The 13219-nt window shown below is 52.6% G+C and overlaps 1 protein-coding gene across 1 annotated transcript in view; it reads left to right on the forward strand.

The window, feature by feature from the left end:
- Nucleotides 1-13219, forward strand: part of LOC125621824 (butyrophilin subfamily 1 member A1) — a 66709-nt gene that overhangs the window by 39883 nt on the left and 13607 nt on the right. The window contains 6 exon segments of the mRNA XM_075119466.1: nt 21-53; nt 934-966; nt 1055-1087; nt 11181-11201; nt 12393-12398; nt 12495-12521. Coding sequence (XP_074975567.1) covers nt 21-53; nt 934-966; nt 1055-1087; nt 11181-11201; nt 12393-12398; nt 12495-12521 — 153 coding nt within the window.

The raw sequence follows: 13219 nt of genomic DNA on the forward strand, positions 1-13219 counted from the left end.
TCGCCCTTTTCTCCCTCTAGAGACGCTGCAATCGGATAAGGAGAGCGAGAAAGGTCAGTGTCTGGGCCCATCACATTAGCTGTAGAGTTATCCCCATAAACACAACAGGGTGAAATCTTGGCAGCCATTATTAATTATTAATTAATCATTGGAACAATTTACTGAGGGTCATGGGCGGCGGATGGAGCCCCCCTTTGGGTAAGCTCGCCCCAGCTCCGCCTCTTTCACCCATGCCCCCCTCCCCCTGCAGCCAGAGCCCCGAAACCCCCTGTCCCTCCCCCACACCTGGAGGAGCCCCAAGCGCCCCCTCCCTCGGCTGGAGGAGCCCCAGGCTGGCTGAAGCCCCGAGCCCTCCCCTCCCACCTGCCCGGAACTGCCCCTGGTCAGCTGCAGCTATGCTGTGCCCTTCCCAGACCCCAAGCTGCCTGGGGAAAAACATCTCCCAGGTCTGGAAGACGCTTTTGCTATGCCCCATGCTGGTTCCGGGGTGGCTGAGGAGGCGGTATGTGTTACTCAGCTTCCTGGGTCCATCAGTATTCTCCAGTCCAGGGAAATTACTGATGAACCCAGGAAGCTGAATAGCACATACCGCCTCCTCAGCAGCCCTGAACCTACATGGGGCATAATAAATCAAAAATGTCCCCCCAAAACCCCACAAACAGAGGTCTGGTGGCCGTGGCAGTGGCAGGGGAGGCTGAGCCTCTCCTAGTCTATTATACCCACCGCCCATGGCAAGGGTCATGGTGGATTCTCTAGCACTGGCAGTTTTTAATCCAGACGGGATGTTTTTCTAAACGATCTGCTGTAGGAATTATTGTGGGGAAACCCACTGGCTTGTGTTATGCAGGGGTCAGACTAGGTGATCACAATGGTCCCTTCTGGCCTGGGAATCTGTGAATTGATGAATCACCTCTCGCCCTGTTCTCTCTCCAGAGACCCTGCTGTTTGAATGGGAGGGAGAGAAAGGTCAGTGTCTGGGCCAGTTACAATATTAACTCTATCCCCATAAACACGACAGAGGGAAGTCTCACCTCTCCCTCTTTTCTCCCTCTAGAGGCTCTGCGATCTGCGATGGAGAGGCAGAAAGGTCAGTGTCTGGGATCAATGGGATCCGATGGGTTGAAGATTTCATGTCATGTCAGTCGAGTTAGCTCAGTCGAACCAATTTAATTCAATTGAAAGTCCCATTTACTGCCGGTGGAGTCACAGTTTAACACCTTTAGCTCAATTTTAGCAGGTGGAGTTACAGCCTGTTTGAAGGAGTGATGGGGAACATCTCCATCTCTACATCAGAGCCCAAGCAGTGAGCTCAGGCCTGGCACAAAGAGGGCACAAAGGGGCTCTGAAGGGGAAAGGATCATATGATCTAATAAACCCCATGGGAATTACAGAAATGGCACCTTGAGCCCAGGGGCCTGAATATACAACACAGCTCGGTCAGTCTCATTGTTGGAGACTGTGTGTACGTGTCAAAAAACCACCCATGCCCACAAGTCTCAGAGTCTGGGTCACCTGCCTGGAGCTCGTGCTGCAGGGCTAAATCTAGCAGTGCCATTCCTGCTCTGAGACATCCCCCTTCCCTCCTCACTGGGTCTCAGAGCTCAGGTTCCAGCCTGAGTGGGAATGTCTGTACTGTGTGAGCCCCACAAGCCTGGCTCTGAGACCAGCTGCCACAGAGCTTTTTTTGGGGGGGGTGGGGGGGCAAACCCACAGAGACTTGTCCAGTATTTAACAGGATCCCTCACCTGGGAACCCCAGGTGTTCTGGCCCTTGCATGCCCATGTAATGTGGGAGGGGGCAGGATTTCATCCTCAGGGACCACGCACACCCACAACCTCAGCTCCAGCCTGCAGCGACTCCACACAATAACCATACAGGTCTGCTCAATGCAGAGCAGTGTGTGTGTGGTTCTGTGTTAAATGAAACTGATTTTTAAAGGCACGCTGGGTTTTTTTTGGGGGGGGGGTTGTTTTTTTTCAATTTTCCCCTCATAAAGTTACTGCAGAGCAGAGTTAAGGTTGCTTAGCTGCCTTAGTTGCATTTCTACACCATGGCATGTTTGGGTTATTTTTAACTTAACCTTAGTTCTGTATTTCCTGAGTTTATAACACTTGGTTTGGGGATAATTACAAGATCCCTGTAATGTGCTTTACCCTTAAATTACAAGTACATCCTCTCCACCTTAACCCCACACTAATCATAGAATTGGAGGACTGGAAGGGACCTCGAGAGGTCAGCTAGGCCAGTCTCCTGCACTCATGGCAGGACTAAGGGTATGTCTACACTACGGAATAAGGTCGAATTTATAGAAGTCGGTTTTTTAGAAATCGGTTTTATAAATTCGAGTGTGTGTGTCCCCACAGAAAATGCTCTAAGTGCATTAAGTGCATTAACTCGGCGGAGCGCTTCCACAGTACCGAGGCAAGCGTCGACTTCCGGAGCGTTGCACTGTGGGTAGCTATCCCACAGTTCCCGCAGTCTCCGCTGCCCATTGGAATTCTGGGTTAAGATCCCAATGCCTGATGGGGCTAAAACATTGTCGCGGGTGGTTCTGGGTACATATCGTCAGCCCCCCGTTCCCTCCCTCCCCCCGTGAAAGCAAGGGCAGACAATCATTTCGCGCCTTTTTTCCTGAGTTACCTGTGCAGACGCCATACCATGGCAAGCATGGAGCCCGCTCAGGTAACCGTCACCCTATGTCTCCTGGGTGCTGGCAGACACGGTACGGCATTGCTACACAGTAGCAGCAACCCCTTGCCTTGTGGCAGCAGACGGTACAGTACGACTGGTAGCCGTCATCATCATGTCTGAGGTGCTCCTGGTCGCCTCTGTGAGGTCGATCAGGAGCGCCTGGGCAGACATGGGCACAGGGACTAAATTTGGAGTGACTTGACCAGGTCATTCTCTTTAGTCCTGCAGTCAGTCCTATTGAACCGTCTTATGGTGAGCGGGCAGGCGATACGGACTGCTTGCAGTCGTACTGTACCATCTTCTGCCGAGCAGCCATGAGATGTGGATGGCATGCAGTCCTTCTGCACCGTCTGCTGCCAGCCAAAGATGTAAAAGATAGATGGAGTGGATCAAAACAAGAAATAGACCAGATTTGTTTTGTACTCATTTGCTTCCCCCCCTCCCCTGTCTAGGGGACTCATTCTTCTAGATCACACTGCAGTCACTTACAGAGAAGGTGCAGCGAGGTAAATCTAGCCATGTATCAATCAGAGGCCAGGCTAACCTTCTTGCTCCAATAAGGACAATAACTTAGGTGCACCATTTCTTATTGGAACCCTCCGTGAAGTCCTGCCTGAAATACTCCTTGATGTAAAGCCACCCCCTTTGTTGATTTTAGTTCCCTGAAGCCAACCCTGTAAGCGCCCCTCCCAGCGTCAGAGCAATGGCAAACAATCGGGCATCTGAGAGTGCTGTCCAGAGCAGTCACAATGGAGCACTCTGATGGGGCTAAAACATTGTCGCGGGTGGTTCTGGGTACGTGTCGTCAGGCCCCCGTTCCCTCCCTCCCTCCGTGAAAGCAAGGGCAGACAATCATTTCGCGCCTTTTTTCCTGAGTTACCTGTGCAGACGCCATACCACAGCAAGCATGGAGCCCACTCAGGTAACCGTCACCCTATGTCTCCTGGGTGCTGGCAGACGCGGTACGGCTTTGCTGCACAGTAGCAGCAACCCATTGCCTTCTGGCAGCAGACGGTGCAATACGATTGGTAGTCGTCCTCGTCGTGTCCGAGGTGCTCCTGGCCGCGTCGGCTGGGAGCGCCTGGGCAGACATGGTCGCAGGGACTAAATTTGGAGTGACTTGACCAGGTCATTCTCTTTAGTCCTGCAGTCAGTCCTATTGAACCGTCTTATGGTGAGCGGGCAGGCGATACGGACTGCTAGCAGTCATACTGTACCATCTTCTGCCAGGCAGGCAAGAGATGGGGATGGCTAGCAGTCGTACTGTACCATCTTCTGCCGAGCAGCCATGAGATGTGGATGGCATGCAGTCCTTCTGAACCATCTGCTGCCAGCCAAAGATGTAAAAGATAGATGGAGTGGGTCAAAACAAGAAATAGACCAGATTTGTTTTGTACTCATTTGCCTCCTCCCCTGTCTAGGGGACTCATTCCTCTAGGTCACACTGCAGTCACTCACAGAGAAGGTGCAGCGAGGTAAATCTAGCCATGTATCAATCAGAGGCCAGGCTAACCTCCTTGTTCCAATAACAACGATAACTTAGGTGCACCATTTCTTATTGGAACCCTCCGTGCAGTCCTGCCTGAAATACTCCTTGATGTACAGGCACCCCCTTTGTTGATTTTAGCTCCCTGAAGCCAACCCTGTAAGCCGTGTCGTCAGTCGCCCCTCCCTCCGTCAGAGCAACGGCAGACAATCGTTCCGCGCCTTTTTTCTGTGCGGACGCCATACCACGGCAAGCATGGAGCCCGCTCAGCTCACTTTGGCAATTAGGAGCACATTAACCACCACACGCATTATTCAGCAGTATATGCAGCACCAGAACATGACAACGCGATACCGGGCGAGGAGGCGACGTCAGCGCGGTTCCGTGAGTGATCAGGACATGGACACAGATTTCTCTGAAAGCATGGGCCCTGACAATGCATGCATCATGGTGCTAATGGGGCAGGTTCATGCTGTGGAACGCCGATTCTGGGCTCGGGAAACAAGCACAGACTGGTGGGACCGCATAGTGTTGCAGGTCTGGGACGATTCCCAGTGGCTACGAAACTTTCGCATGCGTAAGGGCACTTTCATGGAACTTTGTGACTTGCTTTCCCCTGCCCTGAAGCGCATGAATACCAAGATGAGAGCAGCCCTCACAGTTGAGAAGCGAGTGGCGATAGCCCTGTGGAAGCTTGCAACACCAGACAGCTACCGGTCAGTTGGGAATCAATTTGGAGTGGGCAAATCTACTGTGGGGGCTGCTGTGATGCAAGTAGCCCACGCAATCAAAGATCTGCTGATATCAAGGGTAGTGACCCTGGGAAATGTGCAGGTCATAGTGGATGGCTTTGCTGCAATGGGATTCCCTAACTGTGGTGGGGCTATAGACGGAACCCATATCCCTATCTTGGCACCGGAGCACCAAGCCGCCAAGTACATAAACCGCAAGGGGTACTTTTCGATAGTGCTGCAAGCTCTGGTGGATCACAAGGGACGTTTCACCAACATCAACGTGGGATGGCCGGGAAAGGTGCATGATGCTCGCATCTTCAGGAACTCTGGTCTGTTTCAAAAGCTGCAGGAAGGGACTTTATTCCCAGACCAGAAAATAACTGTTGGGGATGTTGAAATGCCTATATGTATCCTTGGGGACCCAGCCTACCCCTTAATGCCATGGCTCATGAAGCCATACACAGGCAGCCTGGACAGTGGTCAGGAGCTGTTCAACTACAGGCTGAGCAAGTGCAGAATGGTGGTAGAATGTGCATTTGGACGTTTAAAGGCGCGCTGGCGCAGTTTACTGACTCGCTTAGACCTCAGCGAAACCAATATTCCCCCTGTTATTACTGCTTGCTGTGTGCTCCACAATATCTGTGAGAGTAAGGGGGAGACGTTTATGGCGGGGTGGGAGGTTGAGGCAAATCGCCTGGCTGCTGGTTACGCGCAGCCAGACACCAGGGCGGTTAGAAGAGCACAGGAGGGCGCGGTACGCATCAGAGAAGCTTTGAAAAACAGTTTCATGACTGGCCAGGCTACGGTGTGAAAGTTCTGTTTATTTCTCCTTGATGAACCCCCCCGCCCCTTGGTTCACTCTACTTCCCTGTAAGCTAACCACCCTCCCCTCCTCCCTTTAATCATTGCTTGCAGAGCCAATAAAGTCATTGTTGCTTCACATTCATGCATTCGTTATTTATTCATCACACAAATAGGGGGATGACTACCAAGGTATCCCAGGAGGGGTGGTGGAGGAGGGAAGGAAAATGCCACACAGCACTTTAAGCACAGCACTTTAAAAGTTTACAACTTTAAAATTTATTGAATGACAGCCTTCTTTTTTTTGGGCAATCCTCTGTGGTGGAGTGGCTGGTTGGCCGGAGGCCCCCCCACCGCGTTCTTGGGCGTCTGGGTGTGGAGGCTATGGAACTTGGGGAGGAAGGCGGTTGGTTACAGAGGGGCTGCAGTGGCAGTCTGTGCTCCAGCTGCCTTTGCTGCAGCTCAACCATACACTGGAGCATACTGGGTTTGATCCTCCAGCAGCCTCAGCATTGAATCCTGCCTCCTCTCATCACGCTGCCGCCACATTTGAGCTTCAGTCCTGTCTTCAGCCCACCACTTACTCTCTTCAGCCCTCCACCTCTCCTCCCGGTCATTTTGTGCTTTCCTGCACTCTGACATTATTTGCCTCCACGCATTCGTCTGTGCTCTGTCAGTGTGGGAGGACAGCATGAGCTCGGAGAACATTTCATCGCGAGTGCGTTTTTTTTTCTTTCTAAGCTTCACTAGCCTCTGGGAAGGAGAAGATCCTGTGATCATTGAAACACATGCAGCTGGTGGAGAGAAAAAAAGGGACAGCGGTATTTAAAAAAGACACATTTTATAAAACAGTCGCTACACTCTTTCAGGGTAAACCTTGCTGTTAACATTACATACATAGCACATGTGCTTTCGTTACAAGGTCGCATTTTGCCTCCTCCCACCGCGTGAACGGATTTTGGTTGAATGCCAGCAAACATACACTGCAATGCTTTGTTCTACAGTGATTCCCGAGTACGTGTTACTGGCCTGGAGTGGTAAAGTGTCCTACCATGAAGGACGAAATAAGGCTGCCCTCCCCAGAAACCTTTTGCAAAGGCAGAACCGCAAATGCCAGGGCAAAGTAATCCTTTCACATGCTTGCTTTTAAACCATGTATAGCATTTTAAAAGGTACACTCACCAGAGGTCCCTTCTCCGCCTGCTGAGTCCAGGAGGCAGCCTTGGGTGGGTTCGGGGGATACTGGCTCCAGGTCTAGGGTGAGAAACAGTTCCTGGCTGTCGGGAAAACCGGTTTCTCCGCTTGCTTGCTGTGAGCTATCTACAACCTCCTCATCATCATCTTCTTCGTCCCCAAAACCTACTTCCGTATTGCCTCTATCTCCATTGAAGGAGTCAAACAACACGGCTGGGGTAGTGGTGGCTGAACCCCCTAAAATGGCATGCAGCTCATCATAGAAGCGGCATGTTTGGGGCTCTGACCCAGAGCGGCTGTTCGCCTCTCTGGTTTTCTGGTAGGCTTGCCTCAGCTCCTTCAGTTTCACGCGGCACTGCTTCGGGTCCCTGTTATGGCCTCTGTCCTTCATGCCCTGGGAGATTTTCAGAAAGGTTTTGGCATTTCGAAAACTGGAACGGAGTTCTGATAGCACGGATTCCTCTCCCCAAACAGCGATCAGATCCCGTACCTCCCGTTCGGTCCATGCTGGAACTCTTTTGCGATTCTGGGACTCCATCATGGTCACCTGTGCTGATGAGCTCTGCATGGTCACCTGCAGCTTGCCATGCTGGCCAAACAGGAAATGAGATTCAAAAGTTCACGGTTCTTTTCCTGTCTACCTGGCCAGTGCATCTGAGTTGAGAGCGCTGTCCAGAGCGGTCAGAATGGAGCACTCTGGGATAGCTCCCGGAGGCCAATACCATCGAATTGTGTCCACAGTACCCCAAATTCAAGCCGGCAACGTCGATTTAAGCGCTAATCCACTTGTCAGGGGTGGAGTAAGGAAATCGATTTTAAGAGCCCTTTAAGTCGAAATAAAGGGCTTCATTGTGTGGACGGGTGCAGGTTTAAATCGATTTAACGCTGCTAAATTCGACCTAAAGTCCTAGTGTAGACCAGGGCTAAGTATTATCTAGACCATCTCTGGTGGGTGTTCGTCTAACCTGCTCTCATGATGGAGATTCCACAACCTCCCTCAGCTTTTATCTCAGAAGCGCATTATGGTCCTGATCTACAAAGAGCCTTAGGCACCTAAACTCCAGCCTCAATCCCCGTTTTAGGTTCCATGATCCACAACCCCCTCTTGGCTGACACCTACCCCTGTAGGCACCTAAATTCACTCAGGACATAAATCTCTGTGTAAGTTCTCACACTATCTAAGCTTCTGCCTCTGGGCACGAAGAGTGCACTGCTGCCTCACTCTAGATGTTTGGGTACCTATCTCCCACCTGTTCCCCCGGCAACACATAAACTGTGGGGAGAAGCATCTAGCTCGCCTGTGGGGCCTGATCCAGTTGTCATGCACAGAGACCACCCAGAACTGATGTGAGAGACAGGGAGGAGAAGAACCTTCCTCATGGGCAGTGTGTGAACCACCCCTCCGCCCCCTGCCCCTCTTCCAGAGCCCCTGCCCAAGCTCTGAGCTCCCCATCAAGGCCGCTGGCCCCCCACAGTGCCCCCAGCCACCATCCCTAGCAGCCGCTGCCAGAGGGGTGTGCCAGTCAATTTTGGGAGCTGCCCCAGGAAAGCTGACCCCCTGACTCCCTGCACCCCAACCCCCTGCCCCAGCCCAGAGCCAGCACCCTGCACCCAAACTCCCTTCCAGAGCCCACACCCTGCACCCCCTCCTGCACCCAAACTCCCTCCCAGAGTCTGCACCCCACACCTCCTCCTGGACCCCAACCCTCTGCCCCTGCCTGGTGAAAGTGAGTGAGGGTGGGAGAGAGTGAGTGACAGAGGGAGTGGGGATGGAGTGAGTCGGGAGCAGGACCTCAGAGAAGGGGCTGGGCAGGGGGCATGGAAATGGGTCTTTCGGTTTGTGCCATTAGACAATTGGCAATGCTACCAGATGGGTATGTGGAAGCCCTGGCCGTGCTGGAAGAGCGCGCCCAACACCGCAGATGGCAGCACTGCCCGAATGTCAGGGGGACCGTGTCTGCACGGGTGCAGCTTGTGTGTGCGTGGGGGCCCAATGACTGTTCTGCCCTGGGGCCCGGAATTGCTGTCGGCGGGCCTGACCACTCCTATCTCCATTAAATCCTCGCCTTTCACAGCTCCCCCTCTCCCAGTTCTCGTCCTGCCTCGCTAATCGCTCTCGGTGTCTGTTCTGTTGGATCGGTCTCTTCCTGTCTCCCTCTTTCACAGCACATCCCCCAAAGCTCAGTGCTTGTCCCTAGTGGTTCTTATGGACACTCACGGCATCAGATACCACCTCTATGCCAGTGACTCTCAAACTCTTGCTCTGCTAAAGACTGTTCCCGGGCCTCCCATCCCACATCTCAGCCTGTCTGACAGCTCCTCCTCCTCGATGTCCAGAGGGCAGCTTAAGCTCAAAGCTCTTCCGGCCCCCTCACAGCCCACCCCACTTCCTAGTTTCTTCATCTCTTTGGATAAGACCTCGAGCCCTCCCCAAGGCAGGGGGCTGTGACAGCTCTCCCTCCCTCCCCGCCTCCTATCCCGCACACTGGGCTGCCCCGAGCAAGGTACCAGGATCTCTGCCCCTTCAGTGGGCCAGGGATTGTGGTCCTGAGGTGGGGTGTGAGGCCTGAGCTGGCTGCAGGGAGCCCAGAGCAGAGTGAGGGGCCTGGAGTCTGAGTCCTACCCAAGGTGTCTCCTTATGGGAGGGGCCAGGGGGTATTTCCCCTGCCCTGGCTGGGAGAACCGCTCCATAATGTAGGCCCAGGTCAGGGGTTGGGGTTGGAGTTGTGGGAGGGAGAAAAAAACTGTCCTGTATTTTTGAAATACAGTGTTGGCCACCCCAAAAACATCTCCATCAGCCCCGTCAATCTAGACATTGTCTCTGACTCAGCCTCTGTCTGGGCCCCCATGTCCTGACCTCACCCGTCTCCATGCTCCTGCGTGTATAACACGTCACAGATACAGCCTCTTGTGTCTGTCCGACAGCCCAGGCTCTCGTTCACCCCATCGTCTCACACCTCCACTGCTGTGATCTCCTCCTGTCCAGCCTTGATGCCAGCCACTTTGTCCCCTCAGCTCCATCCAAAGCACGGCGGCTAGGCTCAGCCCTCAGACTCGTCTCTCCTGCCACATCCTCCACTTAGTTCCACTGAGGCCCCCTCCAGCACCGCTCCAGCACAAGCTCCTTGTCTTCGCCTTTAGGCCCCTCAACTCAACATTTAGTCCCACCCCGTCTGAGCGATTGATGCTGCCTTCCCTCTGCCAGCGATGGCCGGTTCCAGGGGTGGGCACACAGGGCCGTCATCCTCGGCACCACTTCCAGGGGGAGCTGTACTGCCCCTGGGCTTTCTATTTTTTTTTTCTCCTGGCAGTCTAGGTAGGGTGAGCAGATAGTGTGAAAAATCTGGACACTTTTTCTTGTGCGGGGGTGGAGGAATAGTTGCCTTTATAAGACAAAGCCCCTAATATTGGGATGTCTGGTCACCCACAGCCTGGGTCACCCGCCGGTCTGCTTCTCCCTTAAACACCTCAGAGTTTTCTCCCCCTTCCCATCCATGCAAGGAAAAACATCCCCTCAGTATTAGTAAAGCTGCTCCCTTCTCCTCTCTTCAATCCCTCCCCCAAACCCAGCTGTGCTGTGGCCCCTGGAATCTCTCCTGGCTGGGCATGTGGTGGGCCTGGCCCTGAGTGTGTGTGTACAGGTCCTAGCACCATGGGGCCTGGCACTGTGTATGCATACAGGATGTAGCCCAGTGGGTCCCAGCCCTGAGTGTGTGCGTACAGGACCTACCGCAGTGGGGGCTGGCTCTGAGTGTGTGCGTACAGGATCTAGTGCTGAGTGTGGGTGTACAGGACCTAGCTCAGTGGGGCCCAGTTCAGAGTGTGACCTCTAGATGCAACTGGAATGCGAATAACAATGTGCAGTGGGGCAGGAGACTGGCCCTGGGATATGGAGATATGGCCTGGGGTGGGGCTTAAAAGTGTGTGTGTCTGTGCAGAGGATGGGGGATGAAGAGGTGAAGGTGGGGGGGTGTTGCAGGGAAAAATGTCACACAGCAAGAGATGAGTAATGACATGGACCAAGGAAGCTCTGCTCTCTGGGCCAGGTTTACCTTCCAGTATTTGAGGTTTAGAACGTAGTAGATATAATAGATGGGGCAGGACAGCTTAAGTCCATTCGTCCATAAGAAGCCAGCTCCTGGGCTCGGCTCTGCTTATGGACAAATCTTTCAAAACACTCGTATCACCAGTGAGGGAGACGTCACTTTTATCTTGACTGTTGCCCATTAAGTTTTGAGACTCAACATTAACTCCCGATGTCTTTGACTTTCCAGCGGAATACGAGGCAGCGAAAGGTAAGGGCATTTGTACTAGTTTTGATTATGCTTTAAATTGGAAAAGAAACACTCAGAGCTGTGTATGCAAAGACGTGTTAGTGTAAAAAATTAATGTGTTACTGAGACAGGTAATGTACACGACAAGGAGAAATCCAGATATTACCCAGACATAATGGATGGGAAATTTTTGATATTGAAATATGAATATTAACAGTTTTATATTTCATAACATTAACCCTTGGAAATACCCTTAAAAAGTAAACAAACATCACTTACTGACACCTGAGAGACCCTGTAACAAGAGCAATGATTCTTTTATACCAATAGGGCCCAGCCCACTGAGCTCTCCATGGGTGTTCTCCTGCATCCCTAGGTCTCCTTGGAGCAGGATTGGGCCCTGTTGGCTTACACACACAGCAGCTGTAGGATCAGGCACATGGGTCTGATCCCACTGAAGGTGGCAGGAGTTGCAGGTGCTCATCACCCCTTGGGGTCACCAGCATCACCCAGGGGATGGAGACACTTATGAAGGAAGAGTTCTTTGAGCTGCAGGCCCAGGTTCTCAGTTGGGCCAGTGCCTGCTTGGGGTGGGGGCAGTGAGGGAGCTGGTTATGGCTCCCTGGTTCTCAGGCTGCCCTAGGGGTTGCTCTAACTTGCTCCAGCTGGCTGTGGTCCCTGAGAATTGGTGATGTGCTCTGCTCTGCCCCAGCATACCTCCTCCCAGCCCTGACACTCCCCCTTCACCAGGATGGCTGAGGGAGGAGGGCGGGCAAGTTGACACAGGAGCCAGCTATGCTGCTTTACCCTGGCTGGGCTCTCCCTACACCAGGGGAATTCTCTGATGTCCAGGGCCTGGTTCCAGCCAGTCTGCACCATCCCTGCTCACAGTGACCGGAGCAGGGGAAAGAACTGGGCCCCTTATCACTAATGGCCCCATTCTGCCCCCCGACTCACATGAGTGATCCCCACAGGTGCGGCCCCATTGATTTCTGCAGGGAGGGTTTGCAGGATCAGATGGAATAAAGGAGAAGTCATAACTAGTGGTTAGGAGCCCAATCCTGCTGTCCTTACTCAGGCAAAGTTCCCACTGAATCCAATGTAATGTGGGGTTAGAACTGGGCACTTCTGTTACTGAGAATCTCTCCTGTTCATTCATTTATGTTCTTTTTTCCCTTTTCTCTCCTCTCATTCCCATGGACCCTCTGGCAGAACTGGGTAAGCTATTTCTGGTTGTATGGTTTGTTTTTCACAGTATGTGACTTGCTGAGTCTGCATTTCGTTGGTGTAAATTCTCGTTTCTGATTATTTCAGGACTCACCAGAGCCCAAGGATACGCAGGTAACTAACACTGATACTGCTGCAGTCGCTCTCAGACCCATTCCTCTGGGGTACTCGGTCCCTGCTCAGTCCTCTTACAGCTCTCCCAATAGCTAAGGGGTAGGGCAAATTGTGATTGTCTGTGTGAAACTTTGAGGAGCTTGGTTATTCAAACACCCCCAAGGGTACCTGCTGGGGGCAGGGGGAGCTGGTGCAAACAGATAATTGTTTAACTGCTCTCTGTTGCTATTTTATAGCTTCTAGTTAATACATTGTTTACTTCAATACTGACCATTGTTTGGCAGAAACATCCAGTCGATGAGCTTATCCAACCCCGCTGGATGCAGTGGCAGAGAGGGGGTGGAGGGCAGAGGGGCAGCTGGTGACTCTAGAAGGGTTGCCAGGGTGAGGAACAAGGAATTTAAACCTCCTCTCCCCACACTTAGGGCTTCTCAGCATGGGGAATTCATGGGGAAGAGCCCAGAGTAGCTAGTGTGGAGTATTCTGCACTTGTATTCTTCCAATGTGGATTAACCCAAAGCAGACAAGGGCACTCTTAGCATGGAATAAGAGTGTCCGCACAGGCAGCTAGCGCTGATTAGCTGTTCTGCACTAGCTACTCAGGGCTTCCCCCCATGTATACAAGTCCTTAAATTTACTTCCAAGTAGAGGTGAAAGTAAGCCAGTGTGTGAATTAGAGCAACAATTGGCTCGCTGGG

The sequence above is a fragment of the Caretta caretta genome, chromosome 14 (assembly GCF_965140235.1).
Source record: "Caretta caretta isolate rCarCar2 chromosome 14, rCarCar1.hap1, whole genome shotgun sequence".
Classification (NCBI taxonomy): Eukaryota; Metazoa; Chordata; order Testudines; family Cheloniidae; genus Caretta; species Caretta caretta.